A 22710-nucleotide genomic window follows, 5' to 3' on the forward strand; every position below is an offset into this window, starting at 1 on the left:
CTGCTGCTGGGAGTGAGCCTCCCAGGGTGGGTAGACAGACCCAAGCTAGTGGAGCTTGCAAGTCTCTGCTGGAGCTGCAGTTCTCAGACTGCTACTTTTAGCATGCTAGGTTTAGCATGAATCTGTTGGTCTGGGCTGGGAGGCTCGCTCCCAGCTGCAGTGTAGACATAACCAGGCTGGCTGCTGTTGTAGTCTTTGCTCTCCCAGCTAGTGCAGCTACCTACCTCAAAAGGGACAGGAATGAGATGAATGGAAAACAGAGAGGGCTATGACCCTTCCGATCCCCTCTCACGCTCTCCCAAGGGGAGCATGTGAACCCTAAACATATTATCCCCCTGTCACCAATCTGTCCCCCCTTACTTCTTGGGCCATTTTCAGGGTAGGCTTTCTGTACCTTTCATACTTTGTCTGTTTTAATTGGGGTCTGATTCTGCCACCCTTGCTGAGTGTTACACTGGGACTACTCACAGAGCGAGGTACTACTCAACATGAGTAAGGGTGTCAGAACTAGGGCCTAAAAGTTTTGTCACATAAGAGGGGAGAAATGAGTATGGTTTCTATTGATTCGTCTCTAGATCACACAGCAAATTCAAAGTGTCAGAAGGGAATGAGGAATACATTTCTGGGCCCTAATCTAAAAGGTCACGTATCCTGAGTCTTCTGAATGCCAAGTCTGAGAATGAAAAGCAGTGTAAATAAACCAGTCTCTTTGCTTTGCTTTGCTCCTTGGAAAACTCCTTTACTATCTGTTGCTGTCCTCCCTGTCAGGATCTGTCACTGTGAGGGAGATGATGAAAGCCCCCTCATCACACCATGTCGCTGCACAGGGACCCTACGCTTTGTTCATCAGGCCTGCCTGCACCAGTGGATTAAAAGCTCAGACACCCGATGTTGTGAACTCTGCAAGTATGACTTTATAATGGAGACCAAGCTCAAACCTCTTCGGAAGGTATGATATTAGTCATTTCATTCCATTCAAGTGTTGAAAGGATGAGATAGCTGCACAACCTGCTGACATATTTAAAGATACATTTACATTTCCCTAATGTCATTTGATTTACTGTTGCAATAAACACAATGGGGCTGATGCTCTGCTCCACTGAAGATGATCGATTTACAGCAGCTGCGGATCTGGTCCAGTGTGATTCATGCCCTTAGAACACACATAGTAATAATGTATCATATCATATATTCTGCTCTTTAGATTTTTCTTTCTTAGTTTTGTTGTTATATGGGTGAGTGCATAGATTACAAAACCAGAAGAGACGCTTACGATAATCTTATCCGTTCTCTTGCATAATATAGGCCATAGAATATCACTCAGCAACTCGTCCATCAAGCCCATAATTTCTGGTTGAGATTTATGCATATGCTTGTGCAGAGATGGAAACTGGAGGTATCCCAGATAATGCTTCTAGTTGCATAAATGTTAATAGTTACATTTGTGTGAAAATTTATACTACCCGTGTGTATTAAGTTCCCTCTGTATATTAGGTTACATTAACTGATTTTGTATCTAGGAAGTCAAGTGTGTATAGTTTGAAGGTAAATATTCTTGCAGATGAATCTTTTAAAAGTTAGTTTAATTGACAATGAAGTGTCTGTATGCAGAAGGTGAAGAGATGTTAATTTGTTGCAAAAGGGGAAATATCCTTTTTTTCTCTTGTGATTTCCCTCCCCACCCCCAATACATAATTGTGTCCTGCTGAGGTTTTATCATCTTTGAGGTTGGAGTTTCACTGGAGCCAGCATCTAATTTAAAGCTAAACTTTAATTTTTATGTTAGGGTTTCTGATAAGTGATTATGTAAAAATAACATCTTACTCAACATACCTGTTCCGTGTGTGTATTCAGCCACTTTGGTGAAAAAAGATAAGTTTTACTGCTTTTTACTCTTGTTAACCCAACACAGTTAACACAGCCTAGAGATGCATGCCTTCCTGTGCTTCATTCACAGAAATTGTTTAGCAAGTTCCAATCAGTTAAACCAGTTAATAAAAAGCATTGATGAAGACAATGGGGTTGTGCAGCTGTCATGGAAAAGTCTTAAATTGATCTGCAAACACTTTATCACAGATGTACATTTATATTTTAAACTGCCAGCCCTGCAAACTCAAACTGGGATCTTAGAATTGAGCACATCTAAATAAGTTATTAATTATTATTTAAATTTTATTAATATTCAAAGGCAAATTGTATCTGATGGACCAGACAAGAGCATACTGTATAAAAGCAATTATCTTTAATCACACCCTCTAACATGATCTATACACATTGCTCACTCCCTTTTCAACATAGGTTTCAATTCTTCAATTGCCAACGTAACTGCTAAACTTACAAGTAAAAATTGCCATATTTCCCAAGTGAACATACTGAGAGCATGTTATTTAAACAAACAAGCTGCCTAATTCCACTTTACATTAAACTGTGTTTGTGTAAAGTCCAAGAAATATAAGCTCTTTGATGAAAAGGAATGAAAAACTAACATTACTATTGACATCTGAACAGGAAACTTCCACTCATTATTCTTTCATTCTGAAAACCATATGGAATAATGGTAGATTTCGAGTGGTTACACAAAACAGAATTCATGTAAGCCTGTAGCTTTCTTCGTTGAATGGCAAACGCTTTTACTTATGTCTTTAGTCATGTCCCCGTGATTCTTAGACATCAATAGTTTTTGGAAATATCTCTGATTTCATACAATTTAAAGTCTTCTATTTAGAGCCCTACCAAATTCATGCCCGTGAAATATGCATCACGGACTGTGAAATCTGGTCTCCCCTGTGAAATCAGGTCTTTTGTGTACTTTTACCTTATAGGATAGGTAAAAACATATAAAGTGCATACATACAATAGCCTTGCAACCCCCTTTTGGGTCGGGTTGAGAAATGCTGGATCTCAAGGGCTTTACATGTTTATATTTTGCCATTTTAAAATACATATTCATGCTTTGTTACAACGCTATGAAATTTAATACAATGATGACAATGAAATTTTTACAAAAACAATTTGCATGTTCCTATCTAATTCATCACAGAACTTTTATTTAATGCTGAAAAGACCATCGTATCGCGAATACCCCGTTAAAGCTTTCCTTTGAAAGAAAAAAACAATATGGCTTTGATTGTAAAGCCATTTTAAATAGGAATGATTTCCCCCCCACTCCAGCCCTCATTGGTCTCCAGAGCTTCCCTTGATGACCCTCCCTTTCTAAACCATCTGTAGATCCATCCTTTCCAGACCATCCTCCACAATGTAGACAACTGCCTCTAGCTAGTGGGTCTTAGCTGTCAGCGCTTACGGTGCCTTCTATTGCAAACCTCCATGTGCTTTTAACAGATGCCTCAGACTGTTAGGCCCCTGTCTGCTCTCCTAGATCCCCAATAGCCTCTTGCTCTGCACAGCTGTTGAACTTCACTAATGAAGGCAAATTATAAAACACAGAAGTGCCAACAAAATGGTAGATTTCTGAGTTGCACACAAGGAAATATTCAGCAGTTGAGAGCAGAAGGCAATTGTTTGGTAGATTTTGTGGTGACGTAGGACATTGAACCACGACTGTAACCTGATTTTGTGAGATATTGAGTTCCCTTTGGGAGTTGAGGTGCTTAGCAGCTATCAAGATCAGGTCCTTAGGGGACTCAGTCTTGCAACCATGCAGTTTGAGGGTTTAAGTATTTCTTGCAAAGTGTTGCTGAGTGCCATCAGCTTCCATTAGATCACACTTAATATACAGTAGGAATTGGATGCATGTCCACTGGGGACATAGATCCACTGATTTAGTGGGATCTGAGAATACTTGAAAGAAGTACAGTGGTGGGTGCAGATAGTGAGAAGTGCTCAAAGCCAGGTCAGATCAGGCTCACTGGTAGGGTAGCCGAGCATGGGGTTTGTTACTCACAGTCCAGTAAGTTGAGGTAGCAGTGGGCTCTAGAAATGAATGGATCAGCAAGAACACTGTAGACTGCTTATGAGGCACTGAACAGCTAGCTGAGAGAGATGCTGCTTCAGGGATACTGTTAGCTGACTCCCATGACTAACTGTAGTATGTAACCTCTCTCTTAAATCAGCCTCCATACCAGATGACTGGAGGGTAGCTAATGTAATGCTGATTTTTTAAATAAGGCTCCAGGCTGGTAAGCCTAACTTCAGTACCAGGCAAATTGATTGAACCTGTAGTAAAGAACAGAATTATCAAACACATAGCTAAACATGATATGTTGACGTAGAGTCAACATGGCTTTTGTAAAGGGAAATGATGCCTCACCAGTCTATTAGAATTCTTTCAGGGTATCAACAAGCATGTGGACAAGGGTGATCCAGTGAATATAGTGTACTTGGACTTTCAGAAGGCCTTTGACAAGGTCTAATTGGCCACAGAAGACCCAGAGAAAGACAGGCCATTTTAGGGCTGAGAAAGTGGCCACCACGGTGGGCACTAGAGGCAAATTTCCTTGCAGTGCCATGTCCAGGAGTGAGTGAGCACCATAGAGGTGAGGGTATGCCAAAACACCTTTCTTTCTTGTTTTTTGAAAGACATGTAATTCTGTTTATCCCTAATAAGAGCTCTGCAGGTCATGGGTGCTTCATGGACTCCAAATCTCAGAACTAATGAATAGAACTGGACTGTTCAGTATCTCTAATATTGATTAAGAAATTAGCCTCTTTTTGATTAGCAAGCAGTTCATGACTCCATCCTCAGTTTTCTATTTGTTTTTTGTATGTGTTCACTGAACAGTTTTGATGAATAATGCTCAGCATATAGATTATTTAACAGCTGTTCTCTTTGACTCTTTACTATTCACATAGTGTGGTCAGTCACCTAAGTGTTGTTTCTGCTCCGTATTGGATGACTAAAGCGTGTTGATCCAGGGAATAGTGAATAAACCATGGTCTGAATAAACATTTTGTGCTAAATACATGAAACTGGATTCACAAACAATGAATAATATGAATCTATGAATCATAGTAAACTGAACTACACAAGTTTAATCAAAATTATTAATGATTCAGTTTTTTAAAGTATTCTTCCAGTTCTGCTAATGAGCCCACCAAATAGCTGCCAGCTTAAAACAACTATTTTCATTACTATCATCAGGGCTGGATTTGAAGTGGCAATCTAAAGGTGAAGGGCTCAATATCCTATTACCAATCTTGCCACTAATTTTCAGAAACCCCTGTCTGATACCAGACTGTGGAGGTTTGGCTCTTGATTGAAGTATGATTTCATAATAGCACCTTTGGAACACTTCAAATGCCAGACTTCTAAGGATCGGAACTGAACCTATTTACAGATTGCCTACATTTCTATTTCTATGATACCATGAAACAGGATTGGCATTGTTTTAACTTGACTAATGAAGTACCATATTCAGAGGTTTTATGCCTCAGATTTCCATGTGCCCTTCATTTTGTATTAATAGTGTTTTCAACACAGTCTAAGATTATGTGATAAAGCCATATTTAAATACTTGAACTTTAGTAAAGCATTTGACAAGTGGGAAATTATTAGTTAAATTAGGGAAGAAGGGGCTCAGTGCAAGCATTATATGGTGGATAAGGAACTGGCTAAAGGGGAGGAAGCAACAGGTTATGCTGAAAAATGAATTATTGGACTGGAGGGAAGTTATTAGTGGAGTTCCTCAAGGATCAGTCTAGAGACCAATCTTATTCAATATTATTGTTAATGACCTTGCCACAAACAGGAGTGTGCTAATGAAATTTGATGATACAAAGTTAGAAGGCATTGTCAGTATAAAGGCGGATTGGAATATTATATAGGAAGATCTGGATGACTTTGAAGACTAGAGTTACAGAAATGGGATGAAATTCAATAGTACAAAGTGCAAGGTCATGCACTTAGGATCTAATAATAAGAATTTCTGCTACAAGCTGGGTTTCGTCAGTTGGAAGTGATAGAGGAGAAGAGAGACCCCATCCTGGTCGATCCCAGGATGACTGAGACACCAATGTGAAGCACCTGTAAAAAAGGCAGATGCGATCCTAGGATGTATCAGGCAAGTCATTTCCAGTAGAGAGAAAAGTATTAATGCCATTGTACAACACATTGGTCAGACCACGTTGAAAAAACTGTATGCAGTTCTTGTCACACATGTTCAAGAAAGGTGAATTCAAACTGAAACAAGTGCAGAGAAGATCTTCTAGGATGACCAGGGGAATGGAGGTCTGTCTTATGAAAGGAGACTGCAAGACCTTGGCTTGTTTAGTATAGCAAAAAGAAAGCTGAGAAGGGATATGATTACTTTTTATAAATATATCAGATGGGTAAATAGCAGATGGGGTGAAGAGCTATTAAAGTTCAGGGAGAATGTTGGCACAAGAATAAATGGATATAAACTAGCCATGAACAAATTTAGGCTGAAAATGAGAAGAAGATTTCTAACCATCAGAAGGGTGAGGTTCTGGAACAACCTCCCAATGGGAGTTGAGGGCAAACAATGTATTTAGTTTTAAGAGAGAGCTGGACAAATTTATGTTTGTGATTGTATGATGAGGTTGCTTGTGATGGTAAGAGGGGACAAGACTCAATAGCCCTGGAGCTCACTTTTGGTTCATGTCTTACGTTCCTAAAAGCTCATATTTTGGGGTTTCACCTAGCAATCTGCAGGGGTCAGGAAGGGGTTTTCTCTCCCACCCGACTCCTGCAATGTATTCTGTTGTGGTTTTTTTTAATCTCCTTCCTCTGAAGAAGGAGGCATGGCCACGGCTGGAGATGGTACATAGGACAAGGAGGGCCAGGGTTCTGAGGTGGCAGCAAGCGTTCTGTTTCACAGGTGCTTGGCTGGCTTGTTCTTGCTCACATGCTTAGGGTCTACCTGATCATTATATTTGGGGTCAGGAAGGAATTTTGCCCCAGGTCAGATTGGCACTTACCTTGGGGGTTTTTTGTTTTTTTTTCCGGTAGTTATGTCTGAGGCAGATGGGACCATGAGCCAGATTCTCAATTGATGCAAATTCAGTTGTCCTGTTGAAATCAATGGCCATGTGCCAATTTACACCAGTTTGCCTAGTCCAGCATCTTCCAGGCCTTACACAATACAAGATTAAACTTTGATTTGTCATTTTGGTTATTTATATTGAAGTAACCATTATTTTTTTTAAAAGCTTTAATACATGCTATGAAGTGCTGTCAGTACTCAGCACCTGTGAAAATGAGACCACTTGCCTGAACCTGGATTTAGAAGCCCAGAGGTGGTTAAGTTTAAAAGACTAGGCCAATCTGTCTAGTCAGGTTCCTTCCAACTGATGTTCATTGTCTGTTTAAGTTTATAAGGTAATTTTTTTTCTCTTGATGCTTTTCCACTCAGCATCTCCACTGTGTATCCCTCAGTTTCCCAGTTAGGAAGTCACCTTGTTTATCATGCAGAGGATAAAAGAAAGAGAAGAAAGAGTTCCTTATTGAAGTCTATCAGGTTATAGCTCCACCCCTGAGAAAATCAATTCTCTTTTAAAACGGATGGAATCTTAGTAAAGTAGCAGCTACAGTTCATAGATGCTCAGTCCAATATTTGAAGCGTGAAGCACAGTAAAAACATAAACTGAATCAACATATTACAATAATCCGTATGGAATGGATGAAAGCATCAAATTAAAATGTGCATAACACAGAGATGTATCTTCAAATGAAGATTTTCCCCAAAGCCTCTCACTATGATTATATTTCAAATTACTTTTCATATTTAAATCTGCTGTCTATTTAAAGATTTTTGGTCTCTGATGAGATATTTTCCCTTAATGTATTATCCCAACTGATTATTCTGTAGTGTCAAATATGACTCTCTTGCTCTCTTCTGGTTTTGATTTAACTTTGGAAACTTTTAAAATAACCCTTCATTTAGTAAGTATAAGCAATTTCACAAATCATTATCATGTAATAAATTCATTTTTAATGATTAATGGTTATCAGCTTTGTTTATGCAACAATTTCAGGCATCATTTTATTTCTGTTTGGAAGGGTAATAGAAGTTACGAGATGATCCTCCTTACAAAACATAGGGCATGTTTCTGGGTTTTCTTAAACTGAATGACTTTTCTGTCATTACTCAAATTAAATGCAAGTCTGTAACTATTAATAGTCAAACAAATGTGATCTTTTCTTTTGTTTATCTATTAAAGATTGTGGATGTAGATCTTCTAAGTGTTCACTAGTTTTGCAGTCTGTGTTTGTTTATACATTGATATTGTATACCAAATCAAGCATTACTACTAGACAGTTCTCCTTGGGCTACTGATTTTCATATCAGTGGACTCCATGGGACTATTGTAGGTAGCCCACTGATGCCCATACTGGGGCAGAAGGAAGCTAAGGTCACTCCCCAAGTGATAACATCAGCCCATAATAAGAATAATAAAATATATAGAAGAAATAAACTCATTTAAATAGGTTAGCTCATATTCAAGACTCTTCAAAGGAAGAATTTAAAGTCACTGCTCTCCTCCCAGTGCATCAATAGGCTGGATTAGCAACTCACTGGTTTAGGCAGATTAGTGGAGAATGAAGTTAATCAACGCACAGGTTCACTATTGGGTCAAAAGCAGATATTCCATTTCAATGCAATAGGTTACAAATTACTACCCTTGTCTGCAGCAGGGCTTGTCGGGTCATAGGGAAGGATCTGCTGACTAGTTAAGATCTGCTTACTATTTCTCTCTGTAAGAGGCAAACAAAAAAGACACAAAAGAGCCCCCTCAAGACATTTTAAGGCAAAACCCTGTTACAGATTCTGTATACAATATGTTGTTTGCACTAATAATAATCCAGTCTCTCTCACTGAGTCTGTCCTGTGAACACTTAGGGAAAGATTCTCACACTACTTCTTGTATTGTTTTGCCTTCATGGGTCCAACCATTTTGCTTCATATGTCTGGCAAAATTTTCAGTTTCAGTTTACCCACAGACTCTTTAGAGGCAGGAAACAGTGCAGAATCTAGCATATCAAAATGACATTATAACTATCCTCCAAATCTTTGTCCTCTATATAATACATTCTTCTCATATGAATTCACATGAGTTACATGGACACAGAGTTAAAAGGAAATGACTTAGGTATCGTTAGCAAAAATGTTTTCTTTGTGATGGAGTCTTGACATTGTGTAGTCACTGCAAAGCCATAGAAGGAATAATCTTTAGAAAGTGCATCTGTTTGGTAATAGAAATAGTATTTTACTGGCAGGATTAGTTCAAGGCTAGATGTTTTATGGATAAATCTCCTTTATTGGGCAATTTAATAATTGAAATGAAGGCAAAATATGTTGAAAGGTGTTGATTTCTTTTTGTTTAAAGGATAGTTTTATTTTGATCATTCTTATTTATGCTCATTATTTAAGAACATGCCATGTGGTATTCACTGCTGAAAGTGATACTCCCTGCAGAGAGAGCTTTGTGAGCTTCTGCTGTGAAATCAAACTAGTCCATTACAAAACACTCCTCCCAACAGAAGATTCTCTCAGAACCTGAATTGACCTGCAGTATCTCCTAGGAAAAAAGAAAACTTTTGAGCAGTCACTACTATATCCCTTGCTGTTTTCTTCCCTATTACGCTGAGCTGGGATGTAGTAACCACCTGGCTTTTTCATTATCTTTATAACAAGGTCCATGATAAGAAGTGATAGCTAATATTGCATGGATCCGGTAACACTGATTGCTGTGGGATTCGTTTTCTTTTAACCTAATTTGGTGGCTATGTTGCAATCCTTGACATAGCAGAAGGTCCTGCATTTCCCTTTGATTTCTGGTGCAGCTACACAGTGTCGTCAAGGCAACCAGTATCAGTGTTTTCTTTCCTACAGTAAACTATGCCTCAGACATTGCAAGCCTTAAGTCACACTCATTTCTTGTAATATGTGAGGTCAAATACTTCACCAGTATGCACAAAGGCACAAAGCTATTACTTTTTATTGGCTCTCATGTCATTATAGTGAACAACTTCGTGCTCAAGGGAGAACGTGGATATTAAAGCTTTTAAAGTTAAAATAATTTGATAGCATTTATGTCCTGTTGTGATGCCACAAAGATACAAGGGACTGTTTTGTGCAGATAGCTGTACGTCTAATCTTTTAGCAATTACAGTTGAGCCCTCTTGCTAATTTGTATGTAAATACATCACACACACTTGTTCTTACAGTGCAACCTTCTCATGACTTGTGCCACAACAAGAACAATAGGTCATCAATGGAAAACCTGGACTAGCCACCTCTCCCAGTATTTCTTTTTGTTTTATTCAGTGGAGGTTCTGCTGCTACTGTCCTAATTTACACTGACTTCACCAGCTGAGAATCTGACCCCCAAGCTTTTGCTGTGCTAGAAACAGCCCCAAGATAGCTTCATGCTAGCGAAATGTCATCACGTCATAAGATTGTGCTGTGACACCACAGTGCAGCAGCCTTCCTAATGAGAATACAAGACAGCTTTTATTGTTCCTAATGTCATTTTGTTGTTCATGGTAATTTGGGCTCTTGTTTTAAGATAAACAACCAAAGCTTTGAGTATCATAATATAACACTTCTTAAAAATACACTAATAAAATAGGTGAAAGCCATTTCCTCCTTTACTTATCTGCCATGCCCAAATTCTGTATTTTCCTTGCCATGGTGGCTGATGTCAATAACATACATGGAACTGTAAGGAATTCAGGAAAGCACCTTGCTTTAAATGTTAGTGATGTCATCCACTGATGCACAGAAACCTGAACCTGAGTCTGGCTAGGTAAAATGCCTTTTGTACGTTCCAAACTCTCATTGTGTGACACAGTTACTAAACACTTGGGGGCTGTGGATAAGCGCAGAGTCCCTGCTGAGCTCCCCACAGAAATGTTGCATTTCAGCAGCTGCTGAGATGATTAAAATTCTGCTCAACTGAGTTGTGTGGCCTGTGGAATGCAGAATGAGTCTAAACATTATATCCCCATCCTTTTTGGTGGAGAGTCCAGTCAAGCATGTCCTAATAGTCACATATGAAACATGGGTCTTTAGAATTCACTGAGCCATACTGGACAATCTAAAAACCTAAGAAGCAGAAAACATCAATTTTTTATTCTCAGCCCCAACCCTGACCTAAAATAAATCTAAGTTTTTTTTTACTTTTAATGCCAAAAATAGTTGAAACATTCAGTTTTTAGGGCTTGATTTGGAAGTTGATGGGCATTTTGCCATTGGCTTTATTTGGATTGGGCTGTTAGTCACCCTAATACTGACTAATAATTTAATAAATGACTAAATTTATCTAATGAAAATATCCAAACTTTACAGAGATTATTTAAACTAAAATTCCAAATCACGTGAATAGTTCTGAATGGAGGCCTTTATTTAGCTAAAAGGCGGCTCATGTGTAGAATCTGCCTGGATCTGCTTTGCTTGTTGTTGATGGAATAAATGTAACTCTTTCCTTTATAATATATATCATAGCTCTTCTCTTGTGAATGTAGCAGCTGATTACAGCACTGGGTCTAAATTACGTTAAATTAGGGAAATTAGTTATATTTAATTTCCTATATTTTACAACTTTCAGTATTGAGTTCATTTCTGTTCTGCAATGCTTTTAAAAATATAGTCTTTCAGTACAAGGATGTAAAATTTTCTACATATACCTCACTCCCCTGGCCCACGTTGTTCAGAAATTGGCTACGTGAAAAGTAAAAGCATAATATTAGATCTTTGCCAGATGACTTTGAGAACATAAAGCTTGCCTCAACTCCTCATCTATGAGTTATGACTGTACTTTTGTGAAGGACTCAATTGTGTACCTTTGTGAAGGACTCTTCTGGATTATTCAGCACAGATTGGTCCCACTTAGCATTTCTTTTTTCATTGGATAAAAGGATCATCTCCATGAAGAAAAGTACAAGAGACAATGAGTTAGGAGTAGCTATTTATGGACAAATTGGCACATTTCTTGAAAAGGGCAAATTTAAATAAAATGAAGCACCTACATACTTTCAGTCACTGAGATGTGCCAAGTCATGCATTTCAATCCGACATATACACTGCACATGCACTTGAACAGCAAGTGTACTGATCTGGCCCAGCTAAATGTCTGAGAAAAAAGTCAGACTGGCAGACCTTTGGCCTATAGAGACGCACAAACCAAGCCACACCTTTCTTATGATTCACATTGAGTTGCATAAGTGAAGATCAAATGCTGAGTTCTGTTTCCCCACCCACAAAAAGTTAGATTATTCTTCAGGAAGAAAATAATGGTCACATGAAAAATGGCTATTTTCAGAGTCACTTGCACTATTTACTGGATGGGTAGGAAGGAGCAGAATTGGCTGGGGGCAATTTTGTTTACATCTTAGAACAGAAGATGAAAATAAAAACACAGACACAGATGTGGCTTTGTGAGAGAGCTTTTAGAGGTTCATCCAACTCTATCAAATTATTCCTGAACTGAAGGTTCCTTAGTGCATGTTAATGTAATCAGATTTCAAACAGTACTATGCTAATACACACTAGGGAACTTTATTGCGTGCCAGCAGGGTCCACAAGGCTAGTTAGTGTGCAACTCGCTAGTGCACATTAGAATTTACATCCTTGGCGGTGCAATCTAAAGCACCATGTAGACATGCCCAGAAAAGTATTTGTATGTGGTTTCCTAATATGCAGACATGAAATTATGGACAGTGACACTTCAGAGTATTTAGAAAGAGGTCTGGAGACTGTATTTCAGCAAAATGTAAGGTTGATACTGAGGGGAAGAATGATTGTCTATAGCTAAATATATGTTTCAGAATATTTGGGGATTTTAACTCTGTCTTCCTCCTGAATCAGTACTAAAGTTTCTAATGAAATTACATCCCTTTTATCCCAGGATTCTCATGAGCTTTCTTTGGGATATAGTCTTTCATTATTGAGTGTCAATTTATCTGTGTACTGTTGCTTCCAATATACAGGGCTATAATTCTCTCAATCCACATTATGAAACATACATTGATGTGAAGGGAAGTTGTGTACATGGGCTTTAGGATTATATTGATGATAGAAAATGTAATACCATCAGGTCAAATTACACCATAGAATCTCCAGCAAATCTCAGATAAGTGGCATATAGTTTTGTCTGTAACACACAAGTGAGCATAAGGAATTTTCACTCTTTCTAAAGAGTAGTTTTACTTTATGATGGTAGGACAAATGGAACAAAAAGAAAAAAAGTGTATGATTTGGAGAGAACGGGACATTTTTAGCACAATACAGCACTATGTGCAATTCTTCATCTTATACTGACTTAAGACAAAGCCAATTCATGTGAAAATATTTTCCAGACTTTAGGGGAAATAACTAATGTTGTTGTACTGTAGCCATAGTAGCCACCACAATGACGGCTGGATGGATGATTTTGACTAGGACTGAATAAATATAGGAAAATATCATTTTAAAATATTTTATTAAAATGTCAGTAATTTTGAATAAATTATCTAATGAATATTGTTTGATCAGTTCTAATTTTGACATATGTACCTCAAGGTGGTTCTCCAGCTCTTCTAATGAAATATTGTGAGAGCCAAATAGTGTCATGAATAGAGAGGTAAAGGTATGGAGGTATCTTGCTAACAGAGCTATGGTCATTTATTAATAAGCACCGAAAAGTGCTCTAGGCACCTTATAGAACATAATAAAGACATAGTCTTTGCCTCAGGGAGATTTCAGTCTAATTACACAAGACGGAGGAAGAGACATATAGTACAGACTAGTTGAGTTGATGTTTGTAATGCTTCCCGGTGTTGTGAAGCAACTCGCTACTACCTGCCCTTAGCACAAGGAAGCCTCGTCTATGCTCACCAGGGGCCAGCCACAGGCAGCATAGGATGACCAGTGTGACACAGGCTATCAGTAGAGATCTTACATAACACTCATTGGTGACCTAGTATGCAAATACCAGACCCAGGGCATCCCCGTAACCCTTATGCATCCCTCTGCCAGCTGGCATCAAGAGGTCCTTGGGTCACAATGTTAAGCATTCATCTTGTTAGTTCCTTTCCCCTTTCCCCCATCCTCTTGTCAGTGCAAGTGGCTCATCTTCGCTTTTTCCCATTGCTCTCCCATGCTAAGTATGCCTTTGTTCCATATTCTCTGCACCATTATAGATTTAAGACTAATATCAACACGAAAATAATCAGCCATGTAGATCAGTGTCTCTCAACCTTTTAAGTAGCATGTACCCCCTAACTTCTGAAGATGTTAATAAGTACCCCAACACTCAGTTTTCCACTCTGAGAAATACACTCTTTTCCCCCTTTACCACTGGACGACTGTATTTCTCGTAAAGCAGGAGACTTCTGAGTTCTGCAGTGCTGTGTGGCTGTGGCAGATCACAAAACCCCCTGCTGTTTCTCCCCTCCTTCCTTGTCCCCTTCCTCCATATAGGAGCAAAGGTCAATGCCAGCCAATCACTATGGCCTGACGGTGGGATCAAGTGGTGTTCTCCTCACACGGGCAGGAACGTGTTAGGAATGAGCAGGCACTAGCAGCCCACCAGAGTGCATAGCAGCACTCCCCATGGCCGTCCCTAGGGGAGTGCAGGCCTGGGGCAAATTACTTTTTATACAGGTAAAATCTGGAGCTGTCATAGTTGTCAATTTCACTGCTCAGCTAGTAAGCCTGCGGGTAAAGCGGGACTCCAGGACTGGGCAAGCCACTGGTCACCACCTGGCTTTCTGGGCACCAGGCTTTGAGCCGGGGAGGGGAGCTGCCACCTGGGCAAGTTGTAGTCGGCTGCCATCTGGCTGTCAGCTCGGGAGTGGGCGACTGCCACCTGCTCCACTGCCATCTGGGGCGGAGGAGGCTTCTGCTCAGGCTGGGACCCGGGGATGTGGGCAGGCAGCAGGCAGCTGCTGCCCATCTTCAAGCCAGGACGCAGGAGGCTGTCTCTCGGGTCAGAGCTGGGGGACGAGTGGCAGCCACCCAGCTGCGAGCCCAGCTCGCAGGGCACGCGGGGCTGCCGCCGGGCTCCCACCTGGGAGCTGGGACTGGGTGGGACACGGGCAGCTGCCACCCAGCTTCCCAAAAAGCCAGCAGCTGCCACCCAGCGTCCCAGGACTGGGGCAGCTGCCGTTTACCTCCCAGCTAGGAGGTGGGACCGGGCAGGAAGCCGGCAGCTGCCGCCCGGCTCCCCCAAAAGCCAGCGGTTGCTGCCTGCCTCCCAGCTAGCACCAGGAGGGAAGCGGGAGGCTGCCGCCCGGCTTTCCCAGAATTCGGCGGCTGCTGCCCGCCTGCCTGCACTGGGTTTTTTGCTGCGTACCCCCTGCCTGTGTCTCGTGTACCCACAGGTTGAGAAACTATGATGTAGATGGAGGCCATATTACTTGGTGTTGAGCAGCAGATGCCATGGAGTGGGAAGGCATGCTCTGGCATGGTTCTGAGGAGGTGAAGAAGGGGGCCCTCATGGCTGCGCCTATGTCTGGGAACGACTTTCACAACATGTTCAGCCTTATTGGTGTGTCACAGCTGAAACACTGGGTATGAAACATACCAGCATATAATACATGCTATTAGATATACCACTGACATGCCATTAACATACAGTACAGGCCATAAAATGCAGCAGTCTCTCTCCTGCTTTGGTTGGGAAGCTAAAGTCTTGGATTAACTGTTGTGAACCTGGCTTTCCAGCACAAATGTAACTGTGACTTGTGTACTGACCTACTGTACAAATGTAGATGATTCCATTTGATAACTATCTTACCTCAAGACACATGCTGCTGAGACATTTTATGGGGGAACATGCCACAAAGCAGATACTTGCAGTAGATGTCTCTAATGCAGAGTGGTCAGGGAAAGGAAATGGCTGGGGAAGAGCCAGGGATGTGACCAACAAATCCATGGAATATACAGGAGGATTGGCCAAGCGTCAGGTGTAGAAAGAACAGGTGGTAGCAACAGCTGCTACTTCAGGCAGTGAACTGTAATAGCAGCGCTTGAGTGACTGTGAAGGTACTGTGTGTGGGGTAGGGTGTGGGTTAGATTTCATTCCCCCTTCACTCCTGTATGGGTCACCCACATATAGTCTGTCTTCTCTGACTTTGCGTGAATGATGGATTCGTCTGCAGCCAAATTGCATCCTTTCTGGATATTGTAATGAGTTGTGGCCATCTTCTAGCAGTTTGCCAGAAAAGATCACACCCTACTGCTTTGGAGTAAAGTCTTAGCCATCTTGGATTTCATCCTTGATATTCTCTGTGGTGTGACTGAGCTCCACTTAATAGTGATTGCTTCAGTACTGGCCTCGTAGTGCAGCACGGTCCCTATTCTGAATGTGTTTTGATTGCACTTGCACGAAGAGGCCACAGCTGGAGATGCATTGTGCTAGGCATGTAGAAACATGGTAGTGAGAGACTGTATTCCCCAGATTTCTTACAGTCTAAACAGACGAGTCAGAAGAGAAACTGATTCACAGAAAGATAAAGTGATTTTCACACGGTCACATGGGGCTAGATTCACAAAAGAGCATGGGTATGGCAATGCTGTGTGTCACCATGCTTACCTTTTACCTGCCTAGAAAATCACTGGGAGCCACAAAACTCCTGATTAGATGCCTAGGCTCCCTACACAGTGCATGGGAGACTTGGGCCCCTTACAATTGGATTCACAAAAATCAGCACGCTAGGCAGCTCCTACCCCCAGGTAGCCAATGGGAGACATCACGCCAAGGGGTGTGTGTTCAGACCTGCACCTCTCTTGGAAATAGATGCCTATGAAATTCATTGGAGCAGAGGGACTGCAGCCTGGGTCTCTGAGTGCTGTAACCATCAGGCTATAGAGTCTCTTTTTTCCTTCCCCATTGATTCTTTCATGATTAATCCACAGTGGAACAGCTTCAACAGGTGAGACTGAGGGAGCCCCACATCAGAATATCCCAAAGGCTCTCACTTGAGAAGTGGCAGATCCCAGTTCAAATCTTTTCTCCCCTTCAGGTGGAGTGGGGACTTGACTTGGAGGTCTTCCTACATTCCAGGTGAGCGCCAAAACTCTGGGCTATTTATGTGTAAGTTCACTGATAGGGGGCTGATCCGATAGACAAGGCGTGAGTTAAGTGGCCAAACACCTCTCTTACCTCAGTCGTGAATCACCCAGGGGCTTGGGCATCTGGACACTTGACGTAGGGTTGCAGTGCACATGCTCAGAAGCAGAAACATATGCACCTAAGGAAAAATTTTATTGCAAAACATGTAAGCACTCAGAGATTTTATGTTCCTAAAGGATTCAGGGACAGCTGAGCAGGAGCTTTGTGAATCCCAGTGGGGCCTGATTTTGGGATTTAGGCACCTAAAGTGGCAGCTAAGTGTCTCAGGCCTCAAGTTAATCTAGCCTTTTGGAGCTCAGTGGAAGAGCTGAGACTAGAACCCAGGTCTCCAGTGCCATGTCACTAGATCATGCAACTTCATACTGAACACAGACTGAATTAACTGCTGTTTCAACATGGGAAGAGGATACATAAAAGCTTTTTAGGGAGGAGGGTTTATGCATTGGAGAAGACTGCAAATATTGCTCTCTTAATTAACAACCATAATATGACAGGAGCTAATCTCTAATAAATGGGGGAGGTGGTGATTGTGGTTAGGAAGAATGTCCTACTGGGGGCAGATTATTCTGTAATTAACCACCATGGGGTTTCTTGCACTTTCCTTTGGAGCATCTGTTGCTGGACACTCTGAGACAGGACACTGAGCTAGATGGACCATTGGTCTGACCTAGTATGGCCATTCTTATAGTCTTAATGTTGCACGTCCTGCTTTTAGGTCTGTGCTGGAACGATGAGGATGCATGTACTGGGGTGAGGATAGTTAGTGAATTATGATTATTCTCAATGATACTTACAGATTGCAGAAACAGCTACTTCATTTTGCATTTTAGAGATGATCTGCTCTAATTACTTAATTTTCCTACTTCGCACTTTTTAAGGGTCTGTTAATTGATGACATACTAAGTTACCAATTCATAAGCTTACCAAATGGCATGCACTGACTATACCAACTACTTACAAATTTCAATTCACTGTCCTTTTTAAAGAGAAATGTATTGCTCTTTATTTTGAGAAAGCTGTATTATGAATTCTCTGTGGATAAAAATCTTATTACTAAGGTGTTTAGTAAACTGAGGTATTTTAATAATATAGTTCTTCAATAACCTATGCAACCATCACTGCAGAGGCCGTAGAATCTTAGGGCTTTTCTACAAGTAGAGTTGCACCAATTTAATTTAAGGTGTGATTAACTTCTTCAGTTAAATAGGTGCAAGACTATTTAGACACTGATTTCAGTTTAAACCGAGTATATTTTAGTTTAGCTTGAGTTGATGAGGGAAAGGTTTAAATTAAACTGAAATAAGAAGTGCCAACAAAGGAGTTTGCATCAAACTGGTGCAAATTTGTGTGTAGACAAAGCCCAAGATGATACGTTTTATGGACCATGTCTTTCTGTGTGTTTAGCCCAATAGGGGCCTGATTCTGGATGCATAGGAGGAAGAAGCGAGTATGATGAGCCTAACACACATCTCTTTTACAGCAACCAGGCACAAATATCTCCCTTGCACTTTATTGGGCACAGGAACTGCTCTCTTCTGGTGCCCTGAGGTGCTGTTTATCTCAAAGGGAACATCATTGCCCTGTCCCTTACTTTTCCCAGCCAGGAGAACTGGCACATGCTGCACTATCCTAGCAGGCAGTGCCAGAGACCCACTCAACATGCTGTGGTACTGCAGGGTATGTTGTGCTTCATTAGGGTACAAGGTCGTCTTTGCTACAGATTTGCACCACCCCCAACACAGTAGTGCCTGCTAGGCACAGCCTAACCCCTGGTGCCTCTTTAGTGCCTCTGTTGCATCTTATACCACAAAGGTTAAACTCTCCTCTCTGATCCAATCTCTTCTAAGCTCGTCTGCTCTGCCTAGGTGTGGAACCTCTGTTGTCTTTTATTAGCATTAATTTGTCTTTCTCCTTCCTCCCCCCACAGATTGTCTAGTGCATCCATTCCATTCCTGAAAACTATCACAGATTCTTTCCTCCAGCTGGTAGGTCGATAGTGAGTGGTTTGCTGTGGAGTCAGAGACAATTAGTACTTTGACAACTGACCAAAAATATATAGAAAATAAATGCCTCTATACTCAGATCACACTGAAATATTTTGACTGCTCAGTTCACTGAATCAGATACTTTGCTAAAGTCCTTATAATCATTTACCCTATATGTTCCAAAAGAGCTGCCACGATCTGCTAATCGTATTGTCGTGGAAAAGAATCACACTGCTACATTTTAAAGTTGGATCGGGTGCAGCTTTAATTGTGACACACACACAATCACATAACCATAGCTATGGGGAATACTATAGCCATAGGGAAAACCCAGGTGGCTATAGGGAAGTCAAGCAGCATGTCTGGATGCTGGGCAAATGTACTTCACCTGGCTACCAGATACAAAAGACTTATATAGGGGTTGCTTAGGTTCATTTACATGTTGATCGTATAGTGGAATTTGATTAACAGTTTATACTTAACAGGAAAGACAATCACAATGCACAGTGGGGCAGACCAGACGCCCTCACAGGAACACCCAACGAGTCATTTGATTATACAATCAGGTTTTCAGGGACCCTGGTTAACTCCTGAAGATGGGTGGTTACACAATACCTGTTCAAATGCTAATTTGTATGGAGTGAGTTTCTATGGGGCCGGTAAGACAAAGGGGGGCAGGTACTGGTACTTATCAAACAGGTGAAGTCTGTTCACAGACTTCAGTAAGACTTAAGGCTCAACAGAGAACTTGCCTCTGGGGTGTGGTTCAGAGACCTCTTGTGGGACTTTAACATCTTTATCCTAATTTCAGTTGAGGCATTCTGTTAATGGTTTAGCCTGGGCCTTCTATTTCAGTTTCAGGCTACAACTTCAGGCCAGGCCTTCTATGACCAGTTTCAGGCCAAGCATTCTATTAATAAATGTAATGCTTATTTCTTTGATTCCACAGTATTATGCTTATTTTGGAGAAGGGACTACGCTTTTCTGTTTGTAGAGCACTTGAATTAGCACGGTTTAGGTGCCATGATAAAATAATCATTTCAGACTCCCTTTGGTAGAGACAATTATTGTAAAACACAGATTGGGTTGGGGTAGGGAGATGGACACACACATACTTCCCCCATTTATTTACCTTCTTGAAAAAAACCCGAGAAACTAAGATAGCTTTGTATAAACAGAAGAAGCTTCATTCAGGAGTGTTTGCTGCTGCTTGTATTCTGTTAACTATTATGTTTATTTGCAGAATTATAGATAGGATACAACAAGAAAACACAACAAACAAAAAAGATTGAAGGCTCAGTCACTACAGAATTTCCTTTTCCAAGGCTGCTCTAAACAATCCTAGAAAACAAAGAGCCATAAAAAGATACAGTAGTTAAAAATAATGAGTTCTACAGAAGCCCTTTCTCAGCAGGATCAGACATTGCTATTCCTTTTCTCTTCTTTAGACATTCTCTGTGCTGCCACTTTGAAGTGGCAGAGCCCTCGGAGTGGCTGCTATGACACACTCAGGACACTAACTGACCTGAACTTTGAGCCGCTATCACTTCTTTGACGGCAGTACCTGAATTTCTAGTGTTCTGAGATTTATCTTCTTTTCTTTTGAAGCTCATTACACAGTACAAAAGGTTAGTTTCCTCCTGCTCCAAGCATTCAAAGGAGGACCTCAAAGCAGCCTCTTAACTTAGAACTTCAATTTTGCATGTACAGTCATTTGCTTATTGCAAAAGAGAAACGTTGGTGTATGTAAATGGCACATTAATTTACAAATTGGCAGCTAAATACAGAATTGTGGGAATAAATTGTTGTGGGCTAAACCTTTTGGCCCAGGTGAAGGTTGTGGGAAACCCTAAACGTAGTGAGGGTGTGGAAGGATGCAGAGAACTGCACCTTTAGCAGACTGCAGAAATATGCTCTTTTAGGGCTCCATCTGCCACACTATGGCTAATGCTTGAGGACAGAACAGGACAGCTCAGTGGTGTGTGTGGCTCTCTGAATGGTGGATCTGTGACTCTGGAGTAGGGGAAAGGGGACATGTGAGCCAGACGTAAATCTAATCCGAAGGGTACAGCCTGTTTGGGGGAGACTTCTGTCCCAGCAACCAACTGTCATGGAACTGCTTTGCATAAAGCCTGTTTACACGTTGTGGGTGCGGGGAGGAATCTGAATTGCAGGCATACTTTTATAGACCAAGTTAAGGTCCCTTGGCCAATTTGACCCAACATGTCTATAGTAAACAAGGCTGTAAGCAATCTTTAGAAAATGGAGCTGCATCCTTGGGCACTTCAAAGAACCTGGGTTTCAGAAATTGCTTGAATAAAACCAGCACAGTGATTAACCAGGGTCTCCTCAAAGTGACGTATAGAGGCAGTTTTGATCCAGCTTCCTTGGGCACATAGTCAGGCCCGTTATGGCTTTCCTATAGACTATCCAGCAGGGGTAAGGAAGTGATTAACTGCATTGGCTATCGTATTCTTATTTAGATACCCTTCCCTCAGTGAGCATAGGCAGGCTATTCAGATTCATATTTCTGTGATGACTCATGATGATTTAGTTTGTAATTACAAAAAATAAAATGGTTCCGGTAACAGCTTCTTTTAGTTTTCAGAGGAAGATCGGGTCTTTATCATACAGAGGAAGCAAAAAGCTTGAACAAGGAGCAATGTGTACAGTTAACTAAGATTATTACAAACTTTCTATGGCATGAACTAATGAAATGTTCTTTTCCTTTTTCCAAGGTTTTGGCATGTGTGCATAAAATCTCTATAGTGCAAATTATACCCATTTCTGTAGTTAATCTAATACACTTTTTAATAGTTGATTTTATTGTTTTTGCGAGGTTACATAATCTTACTTTCATTTCTTTGTGTCTTCAAATGCTCACCGCAGTAGATAGTGTTACAATCTTATTACAAACTTATAAACTTGGTCCATAGTCTTATTGCACCCTCTAGTGGCTAGCAGTCCTCATCTTCAAAGGAAACCTGCACAATACTTTCAAAAGATGAGCGTGGGAGCTTAAATTCGTTTTAGCTAGATAATAAAAATCCTGGTAATATTCTGGTGGATTTCTTAAGATAAAAAATTCTGTACCATGTCAATCTAATAATGCAAGTATATAAATATAGTGAGAGATTCAAAATCCCTTCTCTTTTGGTTAGCCTTCAATCACTCACCTCCACTGCTGTGCCATATTATTCCTGGTTTTGTGCTTGACCCTCTTTGCCCAAAATATAAAGAATTGAGAGATGTCTATGAAGCTTATAAAACACATTTCCCCAAGACAGAAAGCATCCCTGGTATAAACAAGTAAATCCCCAGTGATTTTACTGGAGTTGTGGCAGGAATAGATTAGAACCCTAATGTTTATTTGCTATAGCCCTCATTCCTTCCATCATCTTTTTATCTTCACTCACTCTGTTGTCTTATTTAGATAGATCTCTGCTCTGAAGAACTTACTATCTGCTTATACAGCATTCTGAAATAACAATATAAACACTTCTCCAAGAGTGAGGCTGGAGCACATGCCATCTCCACCAATATTGATACCCAGGGGTGCAATTATCAATTTTTGTATGCTTTATATAACAGGCCTTCCTCCCCCCACTCCTTCTCTTGCTGTTTCTCTGGCCTTTCCTCCTTCCTGCTGCTGTCTCCTTTTCTCCACCAGCCTCATTAGAATATCCCC

At 40.8% G+C, this 22710-nt stretch overlaps 1 protein-coding gene across 2 annotated transcripts in view; it reads left to right on the forward strand.

The window, feature by feature from the left end:
- Positions 1 to 22710, forward strand: part of MARCHF1 (membrane associated ring-CH-type finger 1) — a 256179-nt gene that overhangs the window by 220058 nt on the left and 13411 nt on the right. For both annotated transcript variants that reach the window (XM_067551796.1, XM_067551797.1), the window contains one exon: positions 769 to 949. In XM_067551796.1, the coding sequence (XP_067407897.1) occupies positions 769 to 949 (181 nt within the window). The remainder of the gene's footprint in view (positions 1 to 768; positions 950 to 22710) is intronic.

This window comes from Emydura macquarii, unplaced genomic scaffold, assembly GCF_026122565.2.
Source record: "Emydura macquarii macquarii isolate MOO-44397 ecotype Brisbane River unplaced genomic scaffold, CSIRO-AGI_Emac_v2 contig_1363, whole genome shotgun sequence".
NCBI classification, from domain to species: domain Eukaryota; kingdom Metazoa; phylum Chordata; order Testudines; family Chelidae; genus Emydura; species Emydura macquarii.